Raw genomic sequence first — 21575 nt, forward strand, 5'->3', positions numbered from 1 at the left:
TTAGACTTGATTAGTTTTTATCGATATTCATATTTAGCCTTATATAAAAGACTTCCTTAAATTTCCATTCAGATGCTCTACGAATTATTTTTATTGGCTCCTGAACATCTAAAGATAAATTTAAGGAATACCCTTAAATATAAGATCCGATTATGAATAAGAACATTAATTTTTTCCGTGTGAAAGCAAATTAATCATATTTATACTGTAGCTTTCTTGGTTAATAGTGTCCAAGAAATATTACGAAATGATTGTTAGTTTTCTGTTTGTCTTTGGTCACTTTGGGCACATGTTTTTTTATAATTATTTGGGACAAAAAGTGATTGATCATAGCAGCGATGTTTTTCATAGAATGTACGTAACATATATATCAACCTTTAATTGATTACATCAGTTGATGATTTTAGAAATTTTTTTATCTAGAGCTATTTATTTTGCTTATATGAGAATATTAAATATAAGAAAAACAAACATTTTATCACGCGACTATAACAAAGGATAAAAAACAAACCTATAACTTATCAAGATTTTTTAGTTATTTTTTAATAATAAACTTTTAGATACAACGTGCAATGGTATGTAGCTCCGTTAAAGACGCAGAAATTATTACTGCTTATGATGCAAAGAAGTATGCGACATTGCACAATTGTTGTTAATGGTTTATTCATTCCATCGTTTGAGGGATTTGTCACGGTAAAATTTGGGTAATAATATTCTTTTATAAAATATTTACTTTAAATTTTTTTATAACAGGCTTTATATTATTTAGCTTGTAAGCACGTCAATTTCATACTTTGCGATAATTTTTTCCCTTTTTTAATTATCTGCATAAAATGAAGAAATGAAGTTTAAAATTCCACGAAACAAATTATGCATACTTATAGCATACTTTCTAAATAAGAATATAATAATAATACAGATGCAATTATAGTCTACTTTAGTTTAGAGTATTTATATTACTGTACGTAGAATAAACATAAAAATATAATGTATTATTAGTTTTATTTTTCTTCAAGTGCTCTTTCATAGAATGTGATACCATTGCGTTTTCTATTATATTCGCAATAACATCAAAAAAAAGCTTTCTATTCTTATAATAATTTTAGTGTAAGATAATGTGAAAATGAATTTACGTCAGAAAAATGATACGTTTGGCAGAATTATAAAATTAAACGATTCTAAAGGAGATGTAATCCAAGTTATTATACGATATTATTACTATTATTTCTAATATTTATAAAATATATTTATATTCCAGCAATTTAATCTTAATAACACGGAAACTAATTTAATAATAACAGTAGTTATTATTTAATAAAAATTTTTCATTGTTTTAAGTCTAATTACAGTACAATTATTAGATAAATTGTATCTGTAATTATGACAGCTTGCAAAACTGATTAAGAATTTTTGTATAATCCACAATCAATTTTCACAATATAATTTTTACAATGTTTGTCAGGAAAAAGTTTGTCAGAAAACATTTTCAATGATTATAACACAGTGATTTTTCTAGTTAATTAGAAATGCTGTTAATGCATTAGCACATATCGCACACACATATCACAAAAAAAGCATCACGTTCTGCGTCTCGAATAGAAATGAAGATTGTTCGTTACTCGTAAAAACGTGATTTTATCAATGTGCTTGCGTCGATCGAATGTAGAAATATTTTCATATATTTTCGCGAAAAAGGTAATTGATTCATGCAAATAATGTTTATCTGAGGGTTATTAATATAGACACTGATCAAATTTCCATCAAAATTATAATTTGTATAATTACAATAAATTATAGATATTCTATTGTAATTTTTCGCATATTCATAATTCAGTATTTTATTTAAATACATACGAATTTCGAATTATAAACTACAATCAAACATACAAAACCTATAAAATGAACCAATGAAATAACTTATGGAAAGAAATTCGGCACACGTTATGACGCTTGCATTGAGATGGCAAGATTGTCCGGTAATCGATTACTATACAATTAATCGGAGTTTGTTACTTTGTATCGGATTATGGCCGTATCAAAAATTTACTTTTAAATATATCGCAATAGCGTTTACAACGATAATGCTTGTATCATTTGTGGCATTTCAGGTACAATCATTTTTTATGTTATTTTTTATGCCTTTAAACCTTTTATAACATGGCTAAAAAATAAGATATTAAAATTTTTTTTAATTCATTTTATAAGAATTCATTTTATAAGAAATAAATACATTAACATACATGCTTATGATTAGAACATCGGGATAATATGTATCTATAAAAAAAAAGATAAATAACTCTAAAAAAGTTATTTTTAGAATATTACATCTCAAATATTTCGGAAACCTGACGTACTGATGAAATTTGGCTTGTAACATCGTTTTCAGCGTCCTAATCTAATCTAAAATAAAAATCTAAAAGAAAAATTTTGTTTGATCCAATTAAAAAAACATTTTCTTGTTAACTTCTATATTATTGTTAATATAAAAGTAGAAACAATATAGCAAAGAATGTCACTTTTAGCTAACGACTTTCATCACAACAGAATACAATGTAGATATTCTTCTGCATGTCCTCGCGCACAGTATTTCATGGCTAGGCTGTACGTTAAAATATAATGTTCTCTGCATAAACAAGATGGGTAAGAATCGGAAAACTTATAATAAAATTTATAATCAAACTTATAATAAAACTTAGAGGAAAAGAAAATGATATGATAATTATCAATTTTATTAAAGATATTTTCGGAAAAAGATAATAAATAACATTCATTTTATGAACACAGATGCAAGATCTTATGCAACGAATACTTTGTGACTGGAATGAATTGAATAATTTGCAAGAAATTAAAATAATAAAAGAATATGCAAATATTGGAAGATTCATCACATTAATTAACATGTAAGCAATATTTTGAAATTATTTATTTCGTATATTAGATTTGATCACTTTCAGATTTTAATCGTTTAATTACAGTGTTTATCTACGTATGTGTTTTTTGCTGCATTCTGATGCTATTTCTGTCAAACCTTTTTTTGACTATCACATCTGAAAATGAGTCCCGTCCACGATAGCTGCCAATCCTAGTTGAATGTTTTATAGATCAACAAAAAAATTTTTTTTTAATTTTGTTTTTTCTACCATTTTTGCTGCCGTATGCGTTTTCACTGTGATTGCAGCAGAAACGATTACTATGTTACATACATCATGCGTGCGGAAATATTTATTTATTTGAAATAGTCAGGTAAAGCAAAGTTACGTTTTCCAAAAAATTGAATTAATTTTAATAGTGTTTAGGCCAAAACGTGTTGCGGTTATGTTATCAATTTCAGCTATCGCATAGAACAAACATTGCTCGAAGATACTATACAAGATATTGCATCTTCTTCCGAAAGAAGATTCGATAACATGTCAAGGATTAATCAGTGGATTCAATATGTATAAAAAAGCAATTGACTTCGTAATTATCTCATGTACAATTAGATTTTTTTATTGTGCACTGTGATTTCTCTTCGAATCTTTTAATCCATCTTGTTTCAAGTATAGATTAAATTTTATAAAGAGTAAATTATTAGCACATATAACTGACAAATACTACAACTGACAAGTTGGATGACTTAACACATATAATGAAAGTAGTTATTTATAATCATTACGTTTATGAATATATAGTCAATATGAATATGAATAGATTTTTTTAATGCTTTTTATTTAAGATTTATTATTTTTTATTTAATTTAAGATTCACTGTTATTTAGATTTATTGAAATGTTTAAAAGAAATTATATATAAGCGTATTCAGTATTATTGGCGTTCGGAGTACTAAGGAAAGAAAAAAACTTTCCGACACAAAAACTTACATATCCTCCAAACCACTTTAAAAAAAAAAAACATTTTTTTAATTTAGTAGGCTTTGCAATGAATGTAAGAAACGATGGAAACAGTTAGTTTCGTAATCGCTTTGTTCTCAGTTGCAAAATGGCAAGTAAAGTAGAAAATCCATAATCAAAATTTTTCAAGAACACCCAGAGTGGAGTTTCATCAAAATCGCGTGGGAGGCAGGAGTTTGTGAAAACGGTTTGTCAATAGGCGTTTCAAGGAAGACTTGACTATAGAAGGATCTGACAGGAAAAAGAGTTTTTCAGAGCGAAGAAAGAGGGCATCCGAGGAAGTGACCGAGGCCACCATAAAAAGTATGATGGAAAGGATTCCAGAAAAAATTAAAAATTTTTGTCAAAAGTAGTTTTTAAGAATTTTGTTAAATATAGTTTTAATTGTAATTAAAAGACGTTTCTAAAATGGGTTTGTTTTTGAAAATCGGTCAAGTGGTTTGGAGGATATGTGAGTTTTTGTATGGGAAGATTTATTCTTGGACAGTCCTTATCATTGAGCATTAATCTTTATCACGTGAGTAATAATTAATGTACAATTATTTTATATTACATATATCATATATCTGTATATCTTGATTAAACATTTTTCCGACATATTCAAGCCTTATATTTAAAGAATCCTTAAATTTATCTTCAGATGCTCCACAAATTATTTTATTGAGCATATAAAATTAAATTTAAAGAAGCCCTGAATATAAGGTCTGACTATGAATGCGATATTAATGTGTTTCTTCCATACAGAAGCAAATTTATCATTTTTATACTATAACTTTCTCGATTGATAGCGTCTAAGAAATATTATGATATAATCGTTAATGTTCTGTTTGTCATTGATCATTTTTGGAACATGTTTTTCGGTAATTATTTTGGACAAAAAGTGATTGACCATAGCAGCAATATCTTTCATAGAATGTGCGTAACATACGAATCAATTCTTATTTGATTCCGTCAGTATAATTTTAGAAATTCTTTTATTATCTAGGAATGTTTGTTTTGCTTATACTTATATTATATATAAGAAGATTAAGTGTAAATAAAATGAACATATCACGCGAGTAATAAAGGATTAAAAACAAATTAATCTATAATTTATCAAGATTTATTAGTCATGAGAGAGATTTTCTAATAGTAAATTTTTAGATATAACATGCAGTGGTATATAGCTCTGTTAAGAGCGCAGAAATTATTACTGCTTATGATGCAAAGAAGTATGCTGTACAATTGTCCTTACTGGTTTATTCATTCCATCGCTCGAGGGATTTGCCACGGTAAAATTTCGATAATAATATTCCTTTATCGAATATTTTCTTTGTATTTTCTATAATAGACTTTATATTATTTAGCTTATAAACATGTGAATTTCATATTTTGTAGTAATTTTTTCCCTCTTTTGATCTGCATAATATGAAAATATAATGAAATGAAATTTAAAACTCCATGGAACAAGTTATAACATACTTACAGCCTAAGTTCTAAATAATAATATAATAGTACAGATACAATTATAGTCTACTTTTGTTTATAGTATTTATATTACTGTAACGTAGAATAAATATAAAAACGTAACGTCGTATTATTAGTATTATTTTATCTTTTCGATTGCTCTTCTGTATAATGTAGTATCATTATCATCATATTGTCTATTATATTCACAACATCATAAATATAAGTTTTAACATCATAAATATAAGTTTTTTATTCTTATAATAATTTTAGTGTAAAACATAAACGTGAATGTGAAATCACGTCGGAAAAATGATTTCTTTGTCAGAACTATAAAATTAAATGATTCTAAGAATAATATCAAAACCTATTATTATACAATAACATTATTATTATTATTTCTAATATTTATAAAATATATTTATGTTCCGGAAATTCAATCTTGATAATACGGAAATTAATTTAATAAAAATAGTAGCTACTGTTCGATAAAAATTTTTCATAGCGTAATGTATTAAACCTAATTATATTACAATACAACTAATACTTAGATATATTATATCAGTAGTTGTGACAGCTTGTAAAATTAATTAAGAATTTTCATATAATACAAAGTTTCCACAATATAATTTTCATGATGTTTGTCAGGAAGACGCACAGAAAACATATTCAATGATTATAAAAGCATAGTGATCTTTATAGTTAATTAGGAATACTGTTAATGCATTATATATCGCGCACACATACCACAAAAAAAGCACCACAAAGTTCTGCGTCTCGAATAGAAATGAAGACTGTTTGTTACGCGAAAAAGCGCGATTTTACCAATGCGCTTGCGTCGATCGAAAGTAGAAAAGCGAAATATTTTCATACATTTCCGCGAAAAAAGGTAATTGGTTTATGCAAATAATGTTTATCTGAGGATTATTGATATAGATAATTTCTAACCAATTTTCTAACTATTTCAAAACTACAATTTGCATAATTACAGTAAACTATAGATATTCTATTGTAATTTTTCACATAAATTCAGTATTTTATTTAATACATTGCGAATTATAAACTGCATTCAAACATACAGAAGTAACTTGTGGAAAGAAATTCAGCACAAACACGTTATGACACTTGCATTGAGATGGCAAGATTGTCCGGTAAACGATTATTATACAATTAATCGGAATTTGTTACTTTGTGTCGGATTATGGTCGTATCAAAAATCTACTTTTAGATATGTCGCAATAGCGTTTACAATGATAATGCTTGTATCGTTTGTGATATTTCAGGTACAATAATTTTTTATGCTATTAATTTTATGAACATAAAAATTAGTAAAATGAGGTACTAAAAGATATTACTCTCATTAAAAAAAAATACTCCTTTTATGTTATATTGTATATACGTTAAATTGTAGCAGAAAATTCTTATAATATTCTTATAATATTTAAACAAAAGTTACTTATAGTCTTTATTTTGAATAATTTTTTTGAAGCTATTTTCATCAAAATAATTATACTAGTTTACAGTAAAAAATATTTTGAACCAGATAAAATTTTTGTATAGATTTTTTATTTAGTTATAAATAATGCCGCAAACCAAATTTTATCAGCATATCAAGTTTACAAAATAATTGAGATTTATTATAAAAAAGTAGCAATATTTTTTTATAAAGAAAGAATTATAACATTATCTTGAAATGCTAATTAGTAATGAATATATTCATCTTCTATTCAATTTTTTATTATTTTAACATTTAACTATGTAAAGTACCAACCTTTTCTGAGGTTGTTTTTCGTCTATGACGATAAAATCATATCTACTTATAACTTCTAATTTGTGGCCATCGATGTGTAGTATAATTTATATCATGGTTATATAGATTGATGATTGATGGTTATATAGATGATAAATATACATATATGCAATATATGGATATATATAGTATGCACAACTCTCATTTTAATACCATCTCGAACATTTCGCATTTAAAAAAAAATATTATAGAACCTATATGTGGAACCTATATTAACCTTAATTAAAAATTATAATTATATGACTTCATTGTTATAGATGGAAAATTTAATATCTTATTATTAGAAAAATCCTGTCCTTAAATCTTTCATAACACAACTAAAAAATAAGATAAAATTTAAAAAAAATTTTTTTATATAAAAAGTTGTAAGAAATAAATGCATTTATGATTTTGATCGGAATATTAAGATAACGTATTAAGGTAACGTGTATTTTTAAAAAAAGATGCAAATGTAAAAAAGCTATTTTTAGCATAATACATCTCAAATACAATATTTCGGAAACTTGACATATTGATGAAATTTGGCTTGCATCGTCACTTTTAGCATCCAAAAATTTATAAGAAATATCCTTGGTCGAAGTAATTAAAAAAAATAATTTTCTTGTTAATTAATAATTATTGTTACTGTAAAAGTCGAAACATCGGAGATTGTCACTTTTAGCTAACGACTTTCATCACAACAGAATACAATGTACATATTCTTCTACATGTCCTCGCATACAGCATTCCATGGTTAGGCTATATGTCAAAATATAGCATTGTCTGCCTAAACATAAAATGGGTAAAAGTGTTGGAAATCAAACTTATAGTGAAACTTACAGAAAAACAAAATAATAATTATCAATTTTATTTAGATGTTTCCGGAAAAAGGTAGTAAATAACAATTTATTTTATGAACACAGATGCGGGATCTTATGAAACTTTGTGACTGGAATGAATTAAATAATTTGCAAGAAATTAAAATAATAAAAAAATATGCAGACATTGGAAGATTCATCACATTAATTGCAACATGTAAACAATATTGAATATTTATTTCGTACTCTAAATTCGATTACTTTAATTCAGATTTTAATTGTTTAATTACAGTGTTTGTCTATGTATCCATTTTTTGCATCATTCTGGTACAGTTTCTATCAAATTTTTTTTTTAATACCACATCTGATAAAAATGAGTCCGGTCTACGACAGCTGCCAATCCTAGTTGAATGTTTTATTGACCAACAAAAATATTTTCTTCTAATTTTGATTTTACTATGTTTTATTGTTATATGCAGTCTCACTATGGTGATAGCTACCGAAACGGTTAATATGTCTTACGTACAACATGCATGTGGTTTATTTGAAATAGCCAGGTAAAGCAAAGTTACGATTTTAAAAAAATTGAATTAATTTTAATGGTGTTTATACAAAAACATTATCAATTGCAGCTATCGCATAGAACAAACATTGTTAAAAAATATGATACAAGATGCAATACTTGCATCTTCTTCCGAACAAAGTTCGATAATGTATCAAGGGATAATCAATGGATTCAATATGTATAGAAGAGCAACCGAGTTCGTAATTATCATATGTATTGTACAATTAGAAGTTTTTTTGTGCATTGTGATTTCTCTTCGAATCTTCTAATCCATATATCTATGTACTTGATTTTGAAATTTTATAAATCATTGGCATAACTGATAAATATAATTCGGATAAATTAATACATATAATAAAAGTAGTTATTTGTAATCTTTTATATAAATATATTTTCTTGACGCATATTTAAGATTTATTGTTATTTAGATTTATTGAAATGTTGAAAAGAAATTCTATTCAGTATTCATTGTTATTGCCATTAGGAGTATTATCATTGAGCATTAATCTTTACCGCGTGAGTAATGATGTACATTTATTTAATATTACAATATGTCATATATACCTTGATTAAACATTTTATCGGTATTTCTTCCCTGTGAAAGAAAATTAATCACTTTTTTACTATAGTTTTCTCAGTTGATAACATCCAAGAAATATTACGAAATGATCGTTAGTTTTGTGTTTATCTCTGGCCATTTTTGGTACATGTTTTTCTGTAACTATGTGGGACAAAAAATGATGGATCATAGCAGTGATGTTTTTCATAGAATGTGCGTAACAATTTTTAATTGATTACATCAGTATGATTTTAAAAATTCTTTTATTATCTAAAGCTGTTTGTTTTGCTTATACTTATATGAGAATATTAAGTGTAAGTAAAATGAACAATTTATCACTGTGACTGAAATAAAGGATTAAAAACAAATTGATCTATTTATCAAGACTTTTTGTTATAATTTTCTAATAGTAAACTTTTAGATACCACGTGCAATGGTATGTAGCTCCATTAAGAACGCAGAAATTATTACTGCTGATGATGCAAAGAAGTATGCGACATTGCACAATTGTCATTAATGGCTTATTCATTCCATCTTTTGAGGGATTTGCCACGGTAAAATTTCGGCATAATAATTCTTTATTGAATATTTCCACTTCAAATATACTATAATAGAATTTATATTTCAGCTTGTAAGCATGTCATTTTCATATTTTGCGGTGATTTTTTCCCTGTATTAATCATCTATATAAATTAAAAAAGGGAGTTTAAAACTTCAAGATGTCGTACAAATAGTTCTAATATACTTAAATCGTAATATATTTATATGATACATTTTATCTGGAAATATAATAGTACAAATGCAATTAATCTATTAAGTCTTCATTACTGTATATAACAATAGATTATGGGAATAAGTTTCCGTCCTTTCTTAATGAAAAAAATTATATATATATTTATTATTTATTATTTATTTATATAAATTATATATTTATTTAAACAAAACAAAGTGAGTTCAAAGTATGCTCCATCGAACTTTCTCCCATCTTTCAGGTAATAAATTCCTCAATGGAAAAAATCTGATTCTTCTGAAGCGATCCATTCATCAAGCCATTTTTTGATACCTTTATAGTAATTGTATCACTCTCTAGAAAGAGACTGCATAGACTGGAATAAAAAAAAAGGAAATTTGAAAGAGTAATGTCCGGTGAATACGGCGGTTGGGGCAAAATTTCCCACTTCATTCCAAGTATTGCTTGATCTGTTTTGCAACGTGGCCTAGCGTTGTCATATATCAACTGTCATGCCTGTTGACATTCCGGTTGTTTTTCTTTCAAAGCTTGTTTCAAACGTATTATTTGTAGTTGATAATGATCGCCAGTGGTTTCAGACGATTTTAGCAGTTCATAATATACCTCTTTGATCTCATCAGATGCACAACATAACCTTCGAAGCATGAATATTCCGTTTTAGCGTTGATTATTGTGATGATGTTGTATATTGATAATAAATATTTAAGATTCATCGATTCCGTTAAATCTACTTTCTCAGTTGCCCATGTTTTTAGCAATTGATTGAGTGTGATATTGTTAAGTATCAATTTATATCTTGTGAGTTTGTAAAATTTCTAACTGTGATCATTAATGGTGTTACATAACAATTTTTAAGAAATTGTAAGTTTCATAGCTTTGCGAGTACATTATGGCAGAAGATATTTACAGTATGAGTACATCATTCTTATTCATTGTTACTCATTTTTGTTACATGTTTTTTTTTAAATATATTATAAAAATATAATAAATTTGGTCAACAAGTAATAGATTATACCAACAATATGTTTAAAAAAACAGTAGTATAGAAAAAAATAGAAGATTTCAGTTAATCCAAATTTATGTAAAAAGCAGATTAATTTAATATAAATTAATTTATGGCATCATATATAAATATATCTATATATATATATAAAACACTTGTTGCGTAGAGCTCTAAATAGACGTGCATATCAATGCGAAATCGTGATTGAATTAAATTAATCGTTCACACGTACGCATACACGTGTACGGACGTTGTGAGAATTTGAATCATTTCGAAGAGTAGAATACACGGTTGACACAGATCAGAGCGACGATCGACGCGTATGATCGTTAATCCGTTTGATTGTCCAAAATGCCACCTAATCGTGGTCTCCATTTTTTCGGAAATACCAATCAGGAGAAAGATCGAGAACCCGTGGGGAGTCGTGGCGGCATGAATGAAGATTTCATTCGATCACAGACTGAGCAAGGATGCGGATTGTATACGAATTCAGAGTGTGTCTAAGTCTAGAACGTTTTGCATGCGTGATCGCAACTCAGAATTTCCCCTAAGCGTCATCGTGAATATAGTCTCGCCACGAGTTACACATAGTGACTCAGGGTGACTTGACAGCACTCCCAGGCATTGTCCGAAAGGCGATTCAGGAACCTCGAGTTCAACCAGGCGAAATCACCGTCTTAAATACGCGATAACATAAGCCATAGGTAGCAAAACATTTGTTGAGCGTTATGTTGTGCTTGATATGTGAATTGTACTCGATTTAAACATTATTCAGAAACGAAAACATAGCATGAGATATTTGTGTTGTCTCCCTGAACCACGAAATATTTCTCAATATTTAAGATTCACTGTTATTTAGATTTATTGAAATGATTAAAAGAAATTATATATAGGCGTATTCAATATTATTACCGTTCGGAGTACTATCATTGAGCATTAATCTTTACGTGAGTAATAATTAATGTACACTTATTTAATATTACATATATCGTATTACATATATCTGTATATCTTGATTAGACATTTTTACCGACATATTCAAGCCTTATATTTAAAGAATTCTTAAATTATCTTCAGATGCTCTACAAATTATTTTATTGACTACTGAGTAAAGTCTAAAGTTAAATTTAAGGAAGCCTTAAATATAAGATCTGATTGTGAATGCGATATTAATGTGTATTTCTTCCATACAGAAGCAAATTTATCATTTTTGTACTGTAACTTTCTCGATTGATAGCATCCAAGAAATATTACGATATAATCGTTACGATTAATGTTCTGTTTGTCATTGGTCATTTTTGGAACATGTTTTTCGGTAATTATTTTGGACAAAAAGTGATTGATCATAGCAGCAATGTCTTTCATAGAATGTGCGTAACATACGATCAATTCTTATTTAATTCCGTCAGTATAATTTTAGAAATTCTTTTATTATCTAGGGATGTTCGTTTTGCTTATACTTATATTACATATGAGAAGATTAAGTGTAAATAAAATGAACATATCACCCGAGTGTAATAAAGGATTAAAAACAAATTAATCTATAATTTATCAAGATTTATTTGTCATGAGAGAAATTTTCTAATAGTAAACTTTTAGATACAACGTGCAATGATATATAGCTCCGTTAAGAACGCAGAAATTATTACCGCTTATGATGCAAAGAAGTATGCGACACTGCACAATTGTCCTTACTGGTTTATTCATTCCATCGCTCGAGGGATTTGCCACGGTAAAATTTTGATAATAATATTCCTTTATCGAATATTTTCTTTGTATTTTCTATAATAGACTTTATATTATTTAGCTTATAAACATGTCAATTTCATATTTTGTGGTAATTTTTTTCCTTTTTGATCTGCATAATATGAAAAAATGAAATTTAAAACTTCACGGAACAAGTTATAACATACAGCATAAATTCTAAATAACAATATAATAGATACCATTATAGTCTACTTTATTTAGAGTATTTATATTACTGTAACGTAGAATAAACATAAAAACGTAATGTCATATTACTAGTATTATTTTATTTTTTCAATTACTCTTCTATAGAATGTGATATCATTATCATCATATTTTCTATTATATTCACAATTACGTCATAAATATAAGCATTTCTATTATATACATTTCTATTATATATATATTTCTTATAATAATTTTAGTGTAAAACATAAACGTGAATATGAAGTCACGTCGGAAAAATGATTTTTTGTCAGAACTATAAAATTAAATGATTCTAAGGAAAATATCGAAAAAAAACTTGTTATTATACGATAATTTTATTATATTTTATTATATTTTCGTATCATTACTACTATCACTTCTAATATTTATACAATATATTTATTTTCCGGAAATTTAATCTTAATAATACGGAAACTAATTTAATAAAAATAATAGTTACTGTTCAATAAAAATTTTTCATGGTGTAATGTTTTAAACCTAATTATATTAGAATACAACTAATATCTGGATACATTATATCAGTAGTTGTGACAACTTATAAAATTAATTAAGAATTTTCATAATACAAAGTTAGTTTCCACAATATAATTTTCGCGATGTTTGTCAGAAAGACGCACAGAAAACATTTTCAGTGATAACAGCACAATGATCTTTCTAATTAATTAGGATTCTTTGCTGTTAATGCATTATTATATATGTCGCACACACATATCACAAAAAAAGCACCGTAATAACGTTCTGCGTCACGAATAGAAATGAAGACTGTTCGTTACGCGTGAAAGCGCGATTTTATCAATGCGCTTGCGTCGATCAAATGTAGAAAAGCGAAATATTTTCACGAAACATTTTCGCGAAAAAAGGTAATTGGTTCATGCAAATAATGTTTATCTGTGGGTTATTGATATAGACAAATTTCCATCATAACTATAATTTGCATAATTACAGTAAACTATAGATATTCAATTGTAATTTTTCGTATAAATTCAGTATTTTATTTAATACATTGCGAATTATAAACCGCAGTCAAACATAGACGTAACACAGAAGTAACTTGTGGAAAGAAATTCAGAACAAACACGTTATGACACTTGCATTGAGATGGCAAGATTGTCCGGTAAATGATTACTATACAATTAATCGGGGTTTGTTACTTTGTATCGGATTATGGCCATATCAAAAATCTACTTTTAGATATATCGCAATAGCGTTTACAACGATAATGCTTGTATCGTATGTGGCATTTCAGGTACAATAATTTTTTATGTGCTATTAATTTTTTGAACACTACTTAACATAAAAATTAGTAAAACGAAATACTAAAAGATATTAATAATTACTTTCATTAAAGAAGAAAATATTTCCTTTATATTACATATGTTAAATTGTAGCAAAAAATTCTAATAAATTTAATAATATTAAAACAAAAGTTATTTGAATAATTTTTTGAGGCTATTTTCATCAAAATAATTATACTAGTTTACAGTAAAAAATATAATAAAAAATCAGATAAAATTTGTGTATAGATTTTTTATTTATATATATTTATAGTTATAAATAATGCTGCAAGCCAAATTTTATCATCACTTCAGGTTTACGAAAATAATTGAGATTTATTGTGAGTAGCAATATTTTTTTATAAAAAAGATTAACATTATCTTGAAATGCTAATTAGTAATCATGAATGTAATATTCATCTTCAATTTTTTGTTATTTTAACATCCTTTAGCCATGTAAAGTATCAGACTTTTCTGAAGTTGTTTTTTGTCTATAACGATAAAATCATGTCTACTTATAACTTCTAATTTGTGGCTATCGACGTATAATATAATATAATTTATCATGGTAGATTTTGATAAATATATACATATGCAATATATGTATATAGTATATACACAAGTCTCACTTTAATTACCATCTCGAATATTTCGGAAAAATGCATTTAAAAAGAAATATTATGTACGAAAACTGTATATGTATTAACCTTAACTAAAAATTATAATTATATGACTTCATTGTTATAGATGGAATATTTAATACCTTATTATTAGAAAAACACTGTCCTTAAATCTTTCATAACTAGAAAATAAGATATTAAAATTTTTTTATAAGAAATAAATACGTTCATGGTCTTTGATGAGAATATTAAGATAACATATGTCTTTAAAAAAAGAAATAATGTAAAAAAGCTGTTTTTAATATTATATCTCAAATATTTCAAAAACTTAACATGATGAAATTTGACTTGCAACATCATTTTTAGCATCCAAAAACTTATAAGAAATATCTTTGGTCGAAGTTAAAAAAAATCATTTTCTTGTTAATTAATAAATTATTGTTACTGTAAAAGTTGAAACAATATATCGGAGACTGTCACTTTTAGCTAACGACTTTCATCACAACAGAATACAATGTAGATATTCTTCTACACGTCCTCGCGTACAGCATTTCATGGTTAGGCTATATGTCAAAATATAGTGTTGTCTGCCTAAACATAAATCGGGTAAAAGTATCGAAAATCAAACTTATAGAAATGAAACTTATAGAAAAAGAAAATAATAATTATCAATTTTATTTAGATGTTTTCGGAAAAAGGTAGTAAATAACAATTTATTTTATGAACACAGATGCGGGATCTTATGAAACGAATAGTTTGTGACTGGAATGAATTAAATAATTTGCAAGAAATTAAAATAATAAAAAAATATGCAGACATTGGAAGATTCATCACATTAATTGCAACACGTAAACAATATTTTGAATTTATTTCGCACTCTAGATTTCGATCACCTTAATTTTAATTGTTTAATTACAATGTTTATCTATGTATCCATTTTTTGCATCATTCTGGTACAGTTTCTATCAAATTTTTTTTTTAATACCACATCTGATAAAAATGAGTCCGGTCTACGACAGCTGCCAATCCTAGTTGAATGTTTTATTGACCAACAAAAATATTTTCTTCTAATTTTGATTTTACTATGTTTTATTGTTATATGCAGTCTCACTATGGTGATAGCTACCGAAACGGTTAATATGTCTTACGTACAACATGCATGTGGTTTATTTGAAATAGCCAGGTAAAGCAAAGTTACGATTTTAAAAAAATTGAATTAATTTTAATGGTGTTTATACAAAAACATTATCAATTGCAGCTATCGCATAGAACAAACATTGTTCAAAAATACGATACAAGATGCAATACTTGCATCTTCCAAACAAAGTTCGATAATGTATCATGGGGTAATCAATGGATTCAATATATATAGAAGAGCAATCGAGTTCGTAATTATCATATGTACAATTAGAAGTTTTTTTTTATTGTGCATTGTGATTTCTCTTCGAATCTTCTAATCCATTTATGTACTTGATTCCATAGACTTTGAAATTTTATAAATTATTGGCACATATAACTGACAAATATAATTCTGATAAATTAATACATATAAGAAAAGTAGTTAATTGTAATCTTTCATATGAATATATTTTCTTTACACATATTTAAGATTTACTGTTATTTAGATTTATTGAAATGTTGAAAAGAAATTATATATGGGAATATTCATTGTTATTGCCATTAGGAATACTATCATTGAGCATTAATCTTTATCGCGTTAGTAATAATTAATTTACATTTATTTAATATTACATATGTCGTGTATATGTATACCTTGATAAAACATTTTATTTGTATCTTCCCTGTGAAAGAAAATTAATCACTTTTTTACTGTAGTTTTCTCAGTTGATAACATCCAAAAAATATTACGAAATAATCGTTAGTTTTGTGTTTATCTCTGGCCATTTTTGGCACATGTTTTTCTGTAACTATGTGGGACAAAAAATGATCGATCATAGCAGTGATGTTTTTCATAGAATGTGCGTAACAATTTTTAATTGATTACATCAGTATGATTTTAGAAATTCTTTTATTATCTAAAGCTGTTTGTTTTGCTTGTACTTATAGAATATTAAGTGTAAGTAAAATAAACAATTTATCACTGTGACTGTAATGAAGGATTAAAAACAAATTAATCTATAATTTATCAAGACTTTATAATTTTCTAATAGTAAATTTTTAGATACAACGTGCAATGGTATGTAGCTCCATTAAAAACGCAGAAATTATTACTTCTGATGATGCAAAGAAGTATGCGACATTGCACAATTGTCATTGATGGCTTATTCATTCCATCTTTTGAGGGATTTGCCACGGTAAAATTTCGGCATAATAATTCTTTATTGAATGTTTCTACTTCAAATATACTATAATAGAATTTATTTTTCAGCTTATAAGCATGTCAATTTCATATTTTGCGATGATTTTTTCCCTGTATTAATCATCTATATAAATTAAAAATGGGAGTTTAAAACTTCAAGATGTCGTACAAATAGTTCTAATATACTTTTTCGGTAACTATTTTAGATAAAAAATGAATGACTATAGCAGCAATGTCTTTCATAGGATGTGTGTAATATATGAATCAATCCTTATTTGATTCCATCAGTATAATTTAAAAAATTTTTTTATTATCTAGTGATGTTTGTTTTGCTTATACTTATATTACATATGAGAAGATTAAATGTAATAAAATGAACATATCACGCGAGTGTAATAAAAGATTAAAAACAAATTAATCTATAATTTATCAAGATTTATTTATCATGAGAGAGATTTTCTAATAGTAAACTTTTAGATACAATGTGCAATGATATATAGCCGTTAAGAGCGCAGAAATTATTACTGCTTATGCAAAGAAGTATGCGACACTGCACAATTGTCCTTACTGGTTTATTCATTCCATCGCTCGAGGGATTTGCCACAGTAAAATTTCGATAACAATACTCCTTTATCGAATATTTTTTTTTTGTATTTTCTATAATAGACTTCATATTATTTAGTTTATAAACACATCAATTTCATACTTTGTGATAATTCTTTCCCTTTTTTTGATCATCTGCATAATATGAAGAAACGAAATTTAAAACTCCACGAAACAAGTCATAACATACTAACAGCATAAGTTTTAAATAACAATATAATAGTAGATACAATATATTATAACTACTTTTGTTTAGAGTATTTATATTATTGTAACGTAGAATAAACATAAAAACGTAACATCGTATTATTAGTATTAGTTTATCTTTTCGATTGCTCTTTTGTAGAATGTGGTACCATTATCATCATATTTTCTATTATATTCACAATAACATCATAAATATAAGCTTTTCTATTCTTATAATAATTTTAATGTAAAACATAAATGTGAAGTCAGTTGAAAAAATGATTTTTTTTATCAGAACTATAAAATTAAATGATAACAAAAATATCGAAACCTATTATTACGATAACATTATTATTACCCTTCTAATATTTATAAAATATATTTATGTTCCGAAAATTCAATCTTAATAATATGGAAACTAATTTAATAAAAATAGTAGCTACTCAATAAAAATTTTTCATGTGTACTGTTTTAAACCTAATTATATTACAATATAACTAATACTTAGATACATTATATCAGTAGTTGTGACAGCTTGTAAAATTAATTAAGAATTTTCGTAATACAAAGTTAATTTCCACAATATAATTTTCGCGATGTTTGTCAGGAAGAGGCACAGAAAATATTTTCAATGATTATAACAGCACAGTGATCTTTCTAGTTAATTAGGAATGCTGTTAATGCATTAGCATATGTGTCGCATACATATCACAAAAAAAGCACCGCAACGTTCTGAGTCTCGAATAGAAATGAAGACTATTCGTTATTCGTGAAAACGCGATTTTACCATTGCGCTTGCGTCGATCGAATGTAGAAAAGCGAAATATTTTCATATATTTTCGCGGAAAAAGGTAATTGATTTATGCAAATAATGTTTATCTGAGGATTATTGATACAGACACTAGCTAAATTTCCATCATAACTATAATTTGCATAATTACAGTAAAGTATAGATACTCTATTGTAATTTTTCGCATATTCATAATTCAGTATTTTATTTAAATACATACGAATTTCGAATTATAAACTACAGTCAAACATACAGAACCTATGAAATAACTTGTGGAAAGAAATTCGGCATATACACGTTATGACACTTGCATTGAGATGGCAAGATTGTCCAGTAAACGATTACTATACAATTAATCGGAGTTTGTTACTTTGTATCGGATTATGGCCGTATCAAAAATCTGCTTTTAGATATATCGCAATAGCGTTTACAATGATAATGCTTGTATCGTTTGTGGCATTTCAGGTATATACATAATTTTTTATGTGCTATTAATTTTTTGAACACTACTTAATATAAAAATTAATAAAATGAAGTACTAAAAGATATTAATGCATAATTACTCTCATTAAAAAAAACACTCCCTTTGTATTACATGTGTTAAATTGTAGCAGAAAATTCTAATAAATTTAATAATATTTAAACAAAAGTTATTTATAATCTTTATTTTGAATAATTTTTTTTAGGCTATTTTTTTCACCAAAATAATTATACTAGTTTACAGTAAAAAATATAGTAAAAAACTAGATAAAATTTTTGTATAGATTTTTTATTTAGTTATAAATAATTTCACAAGTGAAATTTTATCAGGTTTATGAAATAATTAAGATTTATTGTGAAAAAGTAGCAATATTTTTTTATAAAAAAGGTTAATTATCTTGAAATTCTAATTAGAAATCATGAATGTATTATTCATCTTCAATACAATTTTTTATTATTTTAACATTCTTTAATGTAAAAAACCAGACTTTTCTAAGATTTTTTTTCGTCTATGACGATAAAACATGTTTACTTATTACTTCTAATTTGTTATCGACGTATAATATAATTTATATGATAGTAGATAGTTTCGGTAAATATACATATAGAATATAAGTATATAGTATGTACATAAGTCTCATTTTTATTACCTTCTCGATTTCGGAAGAACGCATTTAAAAAAAATATTATGGACGAAAATTATATGTATATTAACTTTAACTAAAAATTATAATTATATGTTTTCATTGTTAGAGATGGAAAATTTAATACCTTATTATTAGAAAAATCTTGCTCTTAAACCTCTCACAACACGGCTAAAAAAATAAGATATTAAAATTTTTTTATGTACTTTGTAAGAATAAATACATTCATGGTTTTTTTTATCAGAATATATAGATAAAACGTGTCTTTAAATAAAGATGCAAATAATGTAATAAAGCTATTTTTAGCTTATATCTCAAATCTTTCAGAAACTTTACATACTGAAATTTGGCTTGCAACCTCACTTTTAGCATCCCATAATTTATAAGAAATATCTTTGGTCGTAGTAATTTAAAAAAATCATTTTCTTAATTAATAAATTTTCTTAATTAATACGTTATTGTTATTGTAAAAGTCGAAACAATATATTGGAGACTGTCACTTTTAGCTAACAACTTTCATCACAACAGAATACAATGTAGATATTCTTCTACACGTCCTCGCGTACAGCATTTCATGGTTAGGCTATACGGCAAAATATAGTGTTGTCTGCCTAAATATAAACCGGGTAAAAGTATTGGAAATCAAACTTATAGAAGTGAAACTTAATAGAAAAAGAAAAAAATAATTATCAATTTTATTTAAGATATTTTCGGAAAACGATAGTAAATAACATTTATTTTATGAACACAGACGCGGGATCTTATGAAACGAATACTTTGTGATTGGAATGAATTAAATAATTTGCAAGAAATTGAAATAATAAAAAAATATGCAGAAATTGGAAGATTCATCACATTAATTGCAACATGTAAACAATATTTTGAATATTTATTTCGTACTTTAAATTCGATAATTTTAATTCAGATTTTAATTATTTAATTACAGTGGTTGTCTGTGTATCAGGTTTTTGCGTCATTCTGATACAGTTTCTATCAAACTTTTTTTTTAATACCACATCTAATAAAAATGAGTCTCGTCCACGACAGCTGCCAATTCTAGTTGAATGTTTTATTGACCAACAAAAATATTTTTTTCTAATTTTGATTTTAATATGTTTTGCTGGATTATGCAGTTTCACTATGTTGGTAGCTACCGAAACGGTTAATATGTCTTACGTACATCATGCGTGTGGTTTATTTGAAATAGCCAGGTAAAGCGAAGTTACGATTTTCAAAAAATTGAATTAATTTTAACGGTGTTTATACATATATAAAAACGTATTGCACTTACATTATCAATTGCAGTTATCGCATAGAACAAACATTGTTCAAAAATACGATACAAGGTACTGCATCTTCTTCCGAACATAGTTCGATAATATGTCAAGGGGTAATCAATGGATTCAATATGTATAGAAAAGCAACCGAGTTCGTAATTATCATATGTACAATTAGAAGTTTTTTTTTATTATGCATTGTGATTTCTCTTCGAATCTTCTAATCCATCTATGTACTTGATTCTATAGACTTTGAAATTTTATAAATTATTGGCACATATAACTGACAAATATAATTCGAATAAATTAATACATATGATAAAATTAATACATATGATAAATTAATACATATGATAAAAGTAGTTATAATAAAAGTAGTACTTTATATGAATGTATTTTTTTTTCGCATATTTAAGATTTACTGTTATTTAGATTTATTGAAATGTTGAAAAACAATTATATATGGGAGTGTTCATTGTTATTGCCATTAGGAGTATTATCATTGAGCATTAATCTTTACCGCGTGAGTAATAATTAATATACATTTATTTAATATTACATATGTCGTATATATATATATATATATA

At 26.2% G+C, this 21575-nt stretch overlaps 2 protein-coding genes across 4 annotated transcripts in view; both read left to right on the forward strand.

The window, feature by feature from the left end:
* Positions 1–21575, forward strand: part of LOC108685497 (mannosyl-oligosaccharide 1,2-alpha-mannosidase IA) — a 795354-nt gene that overhangs the window by 747215 nt on the left and 26564 nt on the right. The window lies entirely within an intron of this gene.
* On the forward strand, positions 248–769 carry LOC108685504. The gene is made up of 3 exons (XM_018190327.1): positions 248–354; positions 561–704; positions 754–769. The coding sequence occupies exons 1-3, from the start codon at positions 248–250 to the stop codon at positions 767–769; spliced, it is 267 nt and encodes an 88-aa protein (XP_018045816.1).

Source organism: Atta colombica, unplaced genomic scaffold (genome assembly GCF_001594045.1).
Source record: "Atta colombica isolate Treedump-2 unplaced genomic scaffold, Acol1.0 scaffold153, whole genome shotgun sequence".
Classification (NCBI taxonomy): Eukaryota; Metazoa; Arthropoda; class Insecta; order Hymenoptera; family Formicidae; genus Atta; species Atta colombica.